Here is a 13,661-nt window from a genome sequence, read left to right as displayed (position 1 = left end):
TAACACTTTCTCCATTACTACCCTAGAAGTTATATGAGGTTAAGGTGACAATTGAGGACACTGACCACCAAACATTCATTGGAAGAGTGCTGTCATTAACTGATATATGGCGTTACTGCCATGAGCTTGTACAAAGCAATGGAATGTTTCTAAACCTCCCTGTGCTGATGAGAACCTGCCTGGCTCCAGCGTCTTTAGGAAAAATAAAAATCTTATTCGTCCCTTTATCATCATTATTCACAGCAGAAGGAAGAATAATGGAGATGGACAAAAAACTATAAAAGTCCCTCTTTGTTCAGTCGTCCCACCATGATATTTTCAGTTTTTAAAAAGAAGAAAAAAAAAAAACGATCTAAACAAATCTATCATTACCTTTGCCCCATTTTCACACTACATACTAAGTGTACATAATACGTGTTAGATACTAATTATTATACTGTTTTTGTAGTTAACAATAAAGTATAATAAATCTTGTACTTTTTAACAGGAAATGATACAACTCATGCACCAACGGACGGCAATCAAACTGTGATTTCAGAATGACAGTGCTATGATACCTATACTATTGTTTTGAAAGATATTCCTGGTGCTGTTTCACCCCTATCCACAAATACATCCTCTGCAGCTTGTACAGCTTTGTGCAGATGTACACTGGCTGCAGAGCTCCGCAGTGTGTAACCAGTGTAAAAGCAGCAACATCACACTCAAAAATCAAGCTTTTTTTTTTTTGTACATGTACTTCAGTTTTTAGTATGAAACTGGGGCACAGGGCACTCATTTTGATCATCAAAAAACAGGTGCAAAAATAGAGAAAACGTGTGGAAAGAAGTAAAGTTTAAAAAAGCAAGATAAAAATTGTGCTGTAAAAATAAAATTTCCAGGATAAATATTGTTGCTAAATACTGTTGTATACGTTTTGCATTTTTTTTATCTTTTACCTTGAGGAACTCTAGGAGAAAATTGTTAGATTATCTGCATTTTGTTCCCATTTTGCACAACAACAAAACTTGGGACTTAAAATCTCTGTTTAAACTAAATTGTTTTTCGATGAAGATCATTAAATTGAATTGAAAACTGTGAACTGTTCTCTTCCATCAGGTACTGCCTGCTCCTGCTCACAGAGTCCTGGCTCACCTTCTGTAGTGTGAAGCAGAGTCACCATGAGACAGTGAACTCTCAGCTCCAGCAGCAGATCCTGGATAACCTGCAACAGATCATTTGGGATCTCCATGGCAGACAGAGCCTCATGACAACCCCTGGGTGGGAGAGGGAAGGAGAGGTCGGTCATGAAATTGTCCTGCAGCCATACAGTCCCAAAAATCCTGCTTCCAAATATGTCAGAACTGTACACAAACAATGAGACACAACCTGACAATGTGTATGATTTGAGTAAGCCAGGCTCCAGTGAGCTCTGTCTTGTTCTCCCAGCCACCGTAAAGATTCAGCTCCCCCTGTGGCAGGGTGGTGGGCAGGAGAGCCCCCCGAATAAGCTTCACCAGCCGATTGGTGAGCTCCTCAATCATTTTCTGTAAAACACGGAGGATACGGTGCATACAAACAGCAGGGTTAGGCAGTATTTATTTAAAAAATAACTGTGGTGAGTTAGAACCTCAAAATAACATTTTTACCACTTACTTTAAAGTCATTCTGTCTCTGTCTGGCATTCTTCTTGGATTTTTCCACCTGCCCAGATTTCTCTCCAGTCTGCAGACAAAACAGGAGAAACATTGGCGTTTGAACAAGTGAAAACGCGACAAGTGATTCAAGCTCCACAACATGAAGGTAATGCATGTGGATCATACCTGAATGTTTTTGTTTTTAATCATATCAAGGACTTAACATATGGTGTAGTAAACAGCAAACATGTGGTGTTTCATCATTTCAACATTCATATCTAAAACCTACAGAAATAAACTTTCTAAAATTGAAAATTTTGACTTTTTGTTTGAACATCCCATACAAAACCGCAGAGTCCTAAACACCGTGATTTGACATTTAGTTTTAGTGCCTTTGTCGCATCAGTGACGCTAAATTTCCAGAAACTGAGAAAGAAATCCAAAAAATCCAGTGATGTCCTGTTAGGCTCCAAAGGGAAATCCTCAAAAAAAGTAATGAATGTGCTTCTGTAATGTAGGGTGACACTGAAAAAGATTGTATTACCATCAGAGTTGATGAGTCAATGGGATTTTTTTTTTAAAAAACCTCAAAGTTAAAGGGCGAGTAAATCCAAATTACTACGAAATGTATTTGCTTTCACTAACTGTTTCTTTGGTAAAAGCATGTACAGTGAAAACTGCTGGCAGTGGGTTCTGTGGATTGTCCAGAATAATAGGGACATTTCTAGAAGGGCGTGTTGCTGTGCCACTTCTTAACACTCCGAAGAGCACAAAAAAAACCTGGGCAAAAGAACCAAACCTTTTTATATTTCTCTTCAGGAAAGTCAGAAAGCGTCATTTTTTTAGATTTTGGTGAACTGATCATTTAAGTGTGTTGTATGGATTGTTTTTCTTCTGACTGCACAGGCTGCCCAGGTATTTACCTCACTAAAAAGACTTCCGTTAACGTAAGAGATCCAAAGCTTCCAGAAGTTCGGCAGCTGACCGATCACCACATCGGACAGCTTCTCCACAAACTGCACCTGCTGTGGGGTTTCAAAGCGCCAGGCTGGAACAAAGATAAATACATGTCATACAAACCCACTAAAACCCACAGCACAATATCTATGCTATGCAACTGCACTGCCTTAAAAATGTCTACGTGATTGTGTAATTCAAAGAATCGCTGAACAAAACATTTCACTTCCTGGCACAGCAGGTTCCAGTTGTTTGTTGTCTGTTTGTGTTGTTACTGTACTGCCTGATGTAAGGAGATTCACTGCAATACTCTTACACTGTGATTCCCCTAAACAACGTACATGGCAAAAAGTGCTACACTCACAAACAAACATATGTACACTCAGAGTGTAGCTCAGGCAGGGAAGCCCCTCCTCAGCACCGCATGAGTGGGTAATTTTGTGATGTGGTACTCACTGCTGGGTCGTGGTGTTCGCAGGCTGCCCCCTCTCTTCAAAGACGCAGTGTGGCTGAGCCTGCCCAGGGCCAATGGACGGGTATCCCCCTCCAGGTCCAGAGCTCCGACACCCACTGACAGACATAACGAAAGGAGAAAGGGGGGGGAAGAGATGAGAAGTGAACTTGGAGGCAGGGGGGTGGTGGAAACACATACCGTATCAAATAATCCATTTTCATAATTCCACATTCCTCAATAAGCTCAGCAGGCTTTCACACCAAACAATCCTCCCTCGGCCCTCTCGGCCTTTCTTTATTTGTGTTCTGATCCATCTCTGCTCTGGCCCACAGTTGAGAGAATGTCCTGTTGTTTCCAGGGTGAGGGAAGAGGGCTGTGGGCTTTGTCAGTGCTGGGGTGAAGTGGGTTTACATCGGCCCTGCTGGGCTCAGTCACGTCTGCTCCTTAGGCAAGCACCAGAGCTCCCCTAGATGGCAACAGGGAGCTGTGCTGCAACGATGAATGAGAAAGTCCCTCTGCAACCACACACACCTATCTCGGCTCGTGAGATAACTTTATTGTAATGAATCTGTGAGATTACTTAAGGATAACAGAAGAAGGGGTGAAAGTTAATAAACAGGAATGAAAGTGAAACACCACATAGCTGAGAGGGGATCGAACTTACTACAATGAAAATGAAACAAAGCTTGTGCTGCAGTACGCCTACATTTTATGTCTAAATGGAGGGAGACGGACGGCCACATTTCCAAAACATGTATCTGACACACACAGAGAAAAACGCACTGGTGAGTCACAGACTAAATGCAGTGTGGAAGCAAGTATTGAGAAATCCCCAAGTAGAGGAGCAAATGCGGCTGAGATGGCCGTGCAAACAATAAAGCTATCCACTGTCTAGAAAATGTAAGGAAATTCTCAATTGAGTCAGATTATCTGTAAACAGACGCTATTTCACATCACAGATACACGCACACACACACGCACAGACACACACTCACACACAAACAGCCCATATGGAGCTGTGCGGTCTTTGCCTGTGATGTTTTCCTCTCTTTTTACAGGGATGAGAGCTGCTGTTGATCCAGGTGTTGGCTGAACCCCTGGAGTCCTCAGTATGCAGACGTCCATGTGTGTGTAACAGTTTAGGTGTGAGTGTGCATGTATGCAGTGCTGTTTTTGCGTGTTCAAACTATCCATTATGTTACTATGTTGTTTCCTGGCTAAAGGTTTTCAGGTTAAAATGTGGAAACCTTTGTGTATGAGTGGTGAAGACACTGAGACAATGTGTCTCACCTCTGCTTACTTCCTCATCAGGTCTGACGCTTCTCTGCAGGCTGAATGAGTTCCTGTTCCCCAAGGGGTCACTGAGACTCTGACCACACAAGCTTGCTTACTAAGTCCACACACACACAGGAACACTGTAGTATAATTCCCAGTCTACAGAATATAAAAGACTGATTGTTGTTTGTAAAATTTCACCCACAAAATACCCAGATTTTCTAGATTTTGACTTGTATTTTATGTCCTCAAAGACCCAAAAGCTGATATGCCTTCTGCTGCAAAACACTGGTCACCATATTTTATAGCAAACAAAGTTCTTGAAAGGCACTGACTGCTCAGAGGATGTGTCAGGTAACAGCAGTAAGGCTAAAAATGAGGATGGTTTAAAAAATGATTTTCAGATTGGGTTTTTGTATAATTTTACCAGGATAAACATATAATAAATGATCGAAATAAACTGATAAGTTCCTGTAGTTCATAAAGGAGGAAAATAAAAATGCAACCAGCTATGATTAGCATGCTAATTTACGTGTAATAATTAACACGTTTCTACTGGAGTGGTACTGACCGATCACAACCGCATGTTTCCCAGTCAAGATGGAACACTACAATCCCTCCAATTTTTCACTGACAAACCTATTTTCCTATGAACAAAATTTCCTGCTAATTGTATTGACATTGGCAGAAGAAGCGCTGTTCAGGAAATAAGAGTACTGCAGTTTATAATTGGATCGGGCAGAGTCAGATTGCAGCACCAAGGCACGATGAGTATGTTTGGACATACGGAAGCAACTTGCACTGCTACGCCTCCTCTCAAGGAAACTCTGGTTTCAGGCTTTTGTTCTAACAAAGATGGACGGGTCTATTTCACATTTATGGCAATTTATAGGGTAATTAATGGAATCACAACTCCACCAGAACGGCCTCTGGCCTCATATTCCTCACTGAGAAAATGACATCAGTTACTGCAGACATGGCTGATCCATCACAGAGGAATAATCCCTGCCATGTGTGATGCTGACAATAACATAAAAGATGGCATATGAATGCACCGAGCTGGTACATAGGACACGAAGAGGAAGAGGGGGCCGCTAGCAGAGGAGCTGGCTGTGAGGTACCAGTAAGGGGGATCCTGGCTATACGAGGTGGGAGGGAAGGGGAGGAAGAGTGGGGCTGGGGGAACGTGGTGGTTGTGGTTTTATGATCGTGGCTGTTCAAGGGTGGAGGGATGTTTCAGGAGGCACGGGTTTCGTACTTGGGCGAGAGGTGAGCAGTGAAGACTGCGATGGTAAATAGCTACCAGGTGTGTGTGAGGGGAAGAGGTGGAGTGTGACAGCGGAGGGGACAGGAGACAGCTGTCTGCAGCAAACAAAAAGAGCATAAATGACAGAAAAACAGACGGACTGTGTGCACCTCTCTGTATGTGTGTATGCTTTTGGCATCATGTATATGAAGACTGTCCTCAGCGGAAAGTTTTTGACAAGAAATTGTTCTGTTGTGATGGGTCCCTGTTTTGTTTGTATTGTGTGTTTGACCAGGCCCCAAGCCAAACCCCCAGGAACAATTAAATTCTGGGCTGTAAAGTCATTTTTGGTGTAGTGGACACCATTAGAGTCGCAGGTAAGAGGATGAGCACTGGCCTAAAAAGACTTTCCCACTCACAACTATGACAATAGAAACAGCTGATATAGGGTGAATGCATTTCTCTGAGCATCACAAAAACTCAAAGTGAAAAAAAAAAAGTCTTGAAGAGCCATTTAAGTGAATTATTTATGTGCCATTTACGAGCACAAGGAGGCCTGCTTGCACGGATGTCAGCAATGCAGGTTTGAAAGTATTTCAAAATTTATGAAGAAGAAACCACAGTAAACAGGCTGCTTATGATACACGAGATTTGACAAGACACGGTGAATGTAAACAGTTTACAGAGTTTATTTATGAGAAAACTCCACGGGGCACCGTTAAAACAACCTTCATTTATACTTCCTTACAAAAGACCTCATGTGGTTGTGAGAATAATTACTGTCCTCTCTTAATGGCAGAGCTGGAGGCAACGAGATATTATTCACACCACCACACAAAAGTCTAAGCAAACCTGTTAGGGTGAATTTGCAAATTGATAGTGAGACTTCAGCTCATGTCCTGTCTGCAAGTTAAGTTTGGTTTCCTTTTCAATTTGAAGGAGATCTTTCTCTAATTTTAACCAAGTCCTTTTAGCTGCCTAAACTTAACCAGATCTCAACTATACTGGTGATAGATCAGGAAACGCTCATTAGTCTTGACTGTAACACTTATGTGGGTAAATCTTAAATACACTGACAAATGTATTTGTTGTTTTTTATATTTGAAGCTTTGTTGTGCTCAGTAAATGCGCATTTCTGCAAACCAGCAATTTTCAGAATAGCTGGGCTGCATATGATTTGCATGCGATTTCACATTCACTCCCTGCCACATGTTGCTCTGCTGAGGAATGCATGTGTGGACTGAAAAGGGGCCATCCCTGACATGATAATCAAGCTGATATTTAACTGTGGAGAGGCAGGGAGCAAACCAACCCCCATATCCATCAAGCCTGAGCCCCGGAAACCACTGTTACCCTTAGCATTAGACATGTTTATGTTCCAGCTGCACTATGTGAAGCAGCCGCCCACTCACAATGTATTTGTGTGGGTGAGTTTGAGTGAGTATGGGTGTAGGAGTGCGTATGTGTGTGTGTGTGTGTATATATGTGTCTAAGCGTGGTTAGCGGATCGCTGTTCTTCCTGAGCGGACGGTTTCACATCCACATTTTTCTGCTGGCTGATTTAACAGAGGAACAGCTTAATTGGGGTTAATTGTTCCAATCCATCTGTGAAGCTGTGTGTGTGTTTGTGTGTGCAGTAACATGTCAAGCCCTGAAACCCAAATCCAAAGCCAGCGCTCCCTCACTTTCATCTTATTCATATATTCAAGAAAAAATAAACATGCGGGCCTCGAGCCGAGCAGGCAGGGGAGGGTGGTGACGGAGGGAGGAACGCAGGCAGAGAGCTGGTATGACTGAGAGGCAGCTGGCTCTCTCTTTCCTCAGCGACCTTCAGACTCACATGACATCCCACAGCCCCCTCATTGGAAATGCTAAATAGGGGCTTTTTACTACACGTGTAAAGCGAGCCAGCTAAGACATGTGTGTGCTTGTGTGTCAGTCACCTCTCTGGCCACTGATGAACTCATCTCTGCAGTTTTGCATCAGCTGCAGGATCCACTTGTGCTGAGCGTAGATGCACTGCCACGCTGGGTCACCTGGAGCATGCAGGTCCGACAGGTACCTACATGTGCACAAACACGCGGGTGTGAAAAAAAGCAAACTCCGTCACAGGATGGAGGAGCGACACACTTCTCTTTCTACATCTTTCCATTAAGATAAAAGAGACAAATCTAACTGGAATACAGATAAATTACACAATATTATCATTTAGCATTTCACATGACCTCTTATTGAACAACGTCTACTTATAAAGACCCTTCATTTAAAATGTGTCTAATTTCAAAATGTCCAAATTTGGCACCCTCCAGTGGAAGCAGCATAAAACACAGTGTATCAGTGGCAGAGAGCAATGTCTGCTGCTACACTTGAGAAATGCTTATAAAACATTTCATGTGTCTTATAAGCTTTTATAAAATGTTAAAACAAATATTATCAATATCTGATCTCTTTAACTGACATACTGACATTGGATTTAAAAATACAGTGTTGACTGATTTTAATCAGAATAATTAAAAGACGTTCTAATCACTTAAAACAAATTTGCAGTGGCTTTAAGTAAATGCGTAAATATAAAAGCTTAACATACGCAAACACCGAGTGAAAGAAAGAACAAAGTTTAAGTCAAGAAACTGATGAAATCATCATCTTTGAGAATAATATATATATGAATTCGATGTGAAAGTTTTAGGCAAAGTAGCAAAAAGACAAAAATGAGAGAACATGTATGTCCTCAAAAACAGAAATAAGAAATAGAAGAAATTAAAGTAAGAATTAGAGAAATTTCCGATGCCCTTGAACACTATGAACTCTTATCCGCCCCACCCCCCCGCCCCCCGTCATAATCCTTCTCGCAGGAGTTTGTGTCCTGGACATCACTCGGTGACCTGTGGGATCTCAGATGAGTCATTCTGGGCTGTGCCCTGGCTCCATACCCTGTCATCCTATCAACCAGCCACTCGTTTGTTTCTCATTAGGTGGCATCTTTCAAAAGTCTGAGCAGGGCTCATGTACAAAACGTACACACACACTCACACACACGGCTCCCACCATCCATGGCAAGAGTAAACAGGAGCTGAGTGGGCGTTCAGAGCCATGCCTAATGCAGCAGGATGAAAGATGTTGCCGTGTGGTTGAGAACTGGTCTCTGTGATCCTGACAGGTTGGTCTTAACAATAATAAATCGGGAGAGACCACAAGTATGAATGGGCAGATGGTTGAAGGGGAAAAAAAAGAGGGAAATACAGGCAAGGGAGAGAGAAAAATAGAAACAGAAATGAGAGTAGGGCAACAGAAAGCTGAGAGGGTTAGTGATCATTCGGAGAAAAGTGAGAGGCAGACAGAAGAAAGTAGATGGAGGATGAAGTTCTTGTAAACGATGACAAAGACAGACATCAAAGAAACCAAAGGGAGTGTAATGATGGAGTATAAGAAATATGTCATGACTTTATATTTGATCTTTACAGATTGTAGACAACACGCAGACATGTATGGCGTGTAAAGACGAAGATGACGAAAAAAACTACGCACAAATGTGTAGATAATTAACTTTTTACAACATGTAAAAACAAATCAGAGTGTGTGAGATGTATTAAGACCACAGCACCATGACTGGGTGGAATACAGACAGATGGTTCGAAATAGATGTAGCAGGATTAGAAATATGTAAAGAGACCTGATGTATCGCTTCTGGTCATGCAGCGTTGATGGCGTCTGCAGCAGTTTCTCCAATAAGAGGCTCCTCAGAGCTCCAATCCTCGTCTCAACCTCAGCATATACTACACAGAGTAGAGGAACAAAAAAAAATAATGGTATTCACAATTACAATAATCTGTTTTCACAAGGCTGGAAGCTAATTTCATTTAACTGTTGAAGTGAAAACAAGGGAAAAAATCTGTTTACCTTTTTTAAAAACAGGGACCTCAGTATTGCCAAAAAGGGATTTGGCTTTCTCATAGTCATTGATCACCACATCGTAATCTCCCTGAAAGACAAGTCAGCGCAGTTGGCAAACATTTTTTTTTTTTTTAGCTTATCAATCATGGCAGAGACTGAGACTCTGGACCACAGTCATCCTTAGAACAAATATACTGTAAAGATAGAGAAATAGGAATCAAAAAGCCCTTCATCTCTGAAGCAACGATCAATGATTACAAAGCATTGTACTCTATGGCATTCACCTTGTAAGGCCTGCAGGAGTTCTGAAAGCAGCTTCAGACAACTAAATGTTCCAATAAAAATGAAAAACACAATCTGCATTTATTAAACGTTTTAAGCACTGGTTTGAAAATAAACAATAACTGTCAACACACAAAAACTGGTCAGTAAATACTTCGCAGCTGAAGTTTACTTTCAAGGGCAAATATGAACATGATGCAAATCTACAGCCTCAACGGTTACCACAGGCTTTGATCAACACCTCCGTTTTACCATTAACATCTGTACATCAAGAAGCGCCTTTTGAAGCCTGTGTAACAAGAATCAAGCAGTATTATGTTACTCCATGTTAAGCAGTGGTAGCTATGCCACTGGTTCATTTGTTTTTGATGGTTTCTGTAGTTTTGGCTTATGTGTACATGTATATATGTATTTCTTCACCGTATGTCTTCTGTTGTATTTTTAGTAGTGGCTATGAAGAAAGTTTACCACAAAATGACAATAAAATCAAGCAAAGCGAAGTGAGGTTACACACAGTGGTGGACTTGTAATGGCACGAGAAGCTTCTCGTGGGAGCCGTTAGGTTTCATGGTTGCTTATTTTTATAATAGCCAAGGATATTAAGCCACAGGACTTGGTTCATCGTACAGTGAAAGCATTTCTCTCTGCTGCCATATTTTTTAGACAACAATGTCCTGTTATGACAGCTAAATGGACTCAAGATTAGTTTCATTAACACCAGGATGAAAACAATGGTCTCACAAATAACCAGATCTAAACACTGCATTATCAAGGAAGTCCCGTGAGTGCAGACTGCAGAATAGATTTTTACAACCTCCATCACTCAGAGCAATGAAAGCTTTCCTCTCCTGGTGAACGATCTAATATCTCATTACACAGAGCTCAGGGCTCATATGACAGCACTACGAGTAGGACTGAGGCTGCTCTGAATGAGAAGGGTAGTTTAATTCATTTTATATTACACTGGTAGCTGATAGTTACATTATTTTTTGAACTGGCGTTTCTGTTGTTATTTTTTACTCCACGTGTGTAGACTTGTGTGTGAATTATACCTTTTGGATATTGCGCTCAATGTTGAGTGGCAGGTTGAAGAGAAACTTGAAACGCTGCAGCACATTGAGTGCGTTGCGTGTGGAGTCAGCTTTGTCTTTCCGGCCCAAGACCTCCTGGAAAAGAGTATCTGCGGTATCGCTCGCTCCTACGAGAAGAGACGGAGAGAGTGAAAGAGTGAGTGAGAGTGAAAGAGCCAGGAGAAAATGAGAAATTTCCCTCTTATTGTCGATCTCTGGTTTTCTTCCCGCTCTGTATGTTATCTGACAGAGAGAGAAGCAGGAGTAGAGACTGAAAGGCTAAGGAGAAAGTGACAGCTATCTCTTAATCAAACAGCTTGGTGGAACCTTTGCACAACTAACTGGATTCGTGGGTGGCCTCGCAAGTGGCGTCACGTAGAAAAAAAAAACCCAAGTTCTTCTAATCAAAACAAAACCCCACCAGCAAAACAAAATGCCTAAAGGAGAAACAGCATAGGACCGAACAGAGGACTACTTTTTTCACCCACCATGAAGATTGGTGAATTGGTAAATTCCTGTTTTGTTATTTGGTGATTGGTGCTGTGAGTTTTGTCGACACATTGAGTTTTGGGGGTGAACAGTGGCCCGGCCCCCCTGGGTTGTGGGACCTCAACTCTGAGGTTGTGGGGATGAAAGCTACGTCCGGCTGGGATGCTTATTTACTCTAGACTCCAGGAAAAGGACCTGCTTATTGACCCTCCATTAGAGCAGTCACATTATCAAGTATGAGATGAGAGGGTGGGAACACAGGATCTGCTGAGGGATCTCCTCGCTAAAGAGAGGAAGACCTACAAAGGTTACTAAACATACACAGTGTACACGTGTTTGGTCTGTGCGGACAGTGTATCAGTGTGTGATACTGAAGCTGGGCTGCACAGAATCAGAGTGCCCCCTCCCATCATTACTTTGCTCTTTGAGCTCTTTTATCTAAACCTGGCTAAAATCAAACAAAGGATATACAAATAGCAGTGTACAGGAATGTACAGGGAGTGAAAAAGCCCAGAAAGGGCAGATTCCTTACACCTACCTAAACAATACAAAACAATACCCACAGAGTGTGTGTGTGTGTGTCTGTGTGTGTGTGTATTATTTGAGGTAGAAATGCATTAAAAATTAAAACAAGGTTAAGGAGAAATATCTTATGGAAAAATAAGATATGTCGGAAAATAAAAATGAAATGACCAGTTTACTGTTTGAATTAATGACTTGAAAGATTTCCCTTTCAGAACTGTACCTTATGTATAAAGGTACATGTTTGGAAAATGCTGAATGTAAACTGTAAGAGGAGGATGTTTCTGAAGTAAAGGAGTCAAAATGGAGCAAGGATTTGGAGGAGTTGGTTTCCTGTACCTCCCCATTCTATGTTGAAGTATGAAAAATAAATAAATAGAAAATAAATAAAATCTGAATGAATAATGAAGGGTACAAAAAAGATGACAAAATAACTTTAATGACTGTTAATTATATCATTAGATTTAATTACGTTTACTGGCATAATAAATGTGGTATTTTCTGTATTGTATGCCTTTGCTTGTTGATGCATTTTAAGTTGACTAGACAGCCAAGTCAAATGCACCCGAGACTGCGGAATATAGAAATGCATCTAGATTTAAACTGATTTTTCAAACCAGCTTGAGATACAATACATACATTATTGTCATTGGCTACCAGTGTGTGACACATCAAATGGGGCCTTTATGTGCTCAAGGGATATGTTTAGGGGGGAAATGTCCCAAAAGCTGAATCCGTACACTATCATGGGGAGTGCAATAAATAAACAACATTTGCAATTTCTCTTGAGGTTGGACTCTAAATGAAAAGATGCTTACTGTTGAGGATGTTTTCTAGTCGCTGGGTCATTGATCCCTCCACCTTCTCTGTGCCATCTGACTCCAGCCTCTGGTGGATCGCTGCAAAATAAGTCAGTTTTATTGCAAAGGATTGTGATGAACAGAATAAAATTAAATAAAATCAGAGAAACGATAAATGTTAGCATGAATGTGGACCTGGTAAGAAACATGTGGGGGGGGGGGGGGGGGGGGGGTCAGAAAATAAATTTAGGTTCTCTGCACTGTAGAGTAACCAACGTGTAGTCCCCGGAGACAGGAACATTTTCAATTTCAGGAACCGAAGGTAAAACAATAAACAGGCCCTAACCCAGTGGTAGATGAGAGATAACCTCGCCGGTTCTCCACCCACAGATGCAGCTACAGAACCCGCCTCTCCCACCCCCACCTCCCTTGCGCCTGTTCCCACGCAACAGAGGACCTGTCCTTGTCCCAGTGGTGACTGTACCGGATCAATTCACCTAACCAAAGCAATTAATAGTACAGTTTTGTGGTCTTGGGACATTTGGAACCCTTTGACCTGGAGGTAATGTGAATCTAAAATGTTTCAACTGTCTGAAAAATAACATTTGGGGAGGCAGAGCTAGAGGTCTGGATGCCAAAAATGACTGCTGAGGGGAGGGAAGGGGGGGTTGGGTGGACTCTCTGATGGCTTGTATCCATCACTTAGCATTAAGAGCTTTACGCGGGAGAGGGGATTTGAAAAGAGGGAACGAGGGGAGAAAACAGAGAGAGAGAAAAAGACGGAGAGAGAGTGGTGTGGCTACCCTAGTGAATAAATAAATGGTGTGCAGCAGTGGGCAGCTGGGCGCTGAGAGCTGCAGTGTGGGTTTATTGACAAAGTGGAAGAGAGGTGAAGAAGGTTTGGGAGACCTTCTCATACACACTTGTGGAGCGATTCAAATATGCAACAGGCAGACATCTCAAGAATGAAGTTAAGAGACAGAAAAAAGAAAAAGGATAATGATCCTCTCGCTTCCATGCCTTCCTTCTTCTCTCACAGTTGTTCCACTACAAACA

At 41.8% G+C, this 13,661-nt stretch overlaps 1 protein-coding gene across 1 annotated transcript in view; it reads right to left on the bottom strand.

Annotated features, from left to right (window-relative positions):
* exoc2 (exocyst complex component 2) overlaps nucleotides 1-13,661 on the bottom strand; it is a 44,754-nt gene that overhangs the window by 9,300 nt on the left and 21,793 nt on the right. Inside the window, exons 7-16 of the mRNA XM_041040076.1 lie at nucleotides 12,624-12,704; nucleotides 10,777-10,922; nucleotides 9,449-9,530; nucleotides 9,222-9,324; nucleotides 7,492-7,610; nucleotides 3,030-3,143; nucleotides 2,540-2,664; nucleotides 1,636-1,704; nucleotides 1,369-1,526; nucleotides 1,135-1,256 (exon numbers count right to left, since the gene is read on the bottom strand). Of these exons, the coding sequence (XP_040896010.1) occupies nucleotides 1,135-1,256; nucleotides 1,369-1,526; nucleotides 1,636-1,704; nucleotides 2,540-2,664; nucleotides 3,030-3,143; nucleotides 7,492-7,610; nucleotides 9,222-9,324; nucleotides 9,449-9,530; nucleotides 10,777-10,922; nucleotides 12,624-12,704 (1,119 nt within the window). The remainder of the gene's footprint in view (nucleotides 1-1,134; nucleotides 1,257-1,368; nucleotides 1,527-1,635; nucleotides 1,705-2,539; nucleotides 2,665-3,029; nucleotides 3,144-7,491; nucleotides 7,611-9,221; nucleotides 9,325-9,448; nucleotides 9,531-10,776; nucleotides 10,923-12,623; nucleotides 12,705-13,661) is intronic.

This window comes from Toxotes jaculatrix, chromosome 6, assembly GCF_017976425.1.
Source record: "Toxotes jaculatrix isolate fToxJac2 chromosome 6, fToxJac2.pri, whole genome shotgun sequence".
NCBI lineage: Eukaryota > Metazoa > Chordata > Actinopteri > Toxotidae > Toxotes > Toxotes jaculatrix.
The sequence above is the reverse complement of the archived record's forward strand: the minus strand, read 5'-3'. Positions and strand labels throughout refer to the sequence as shown.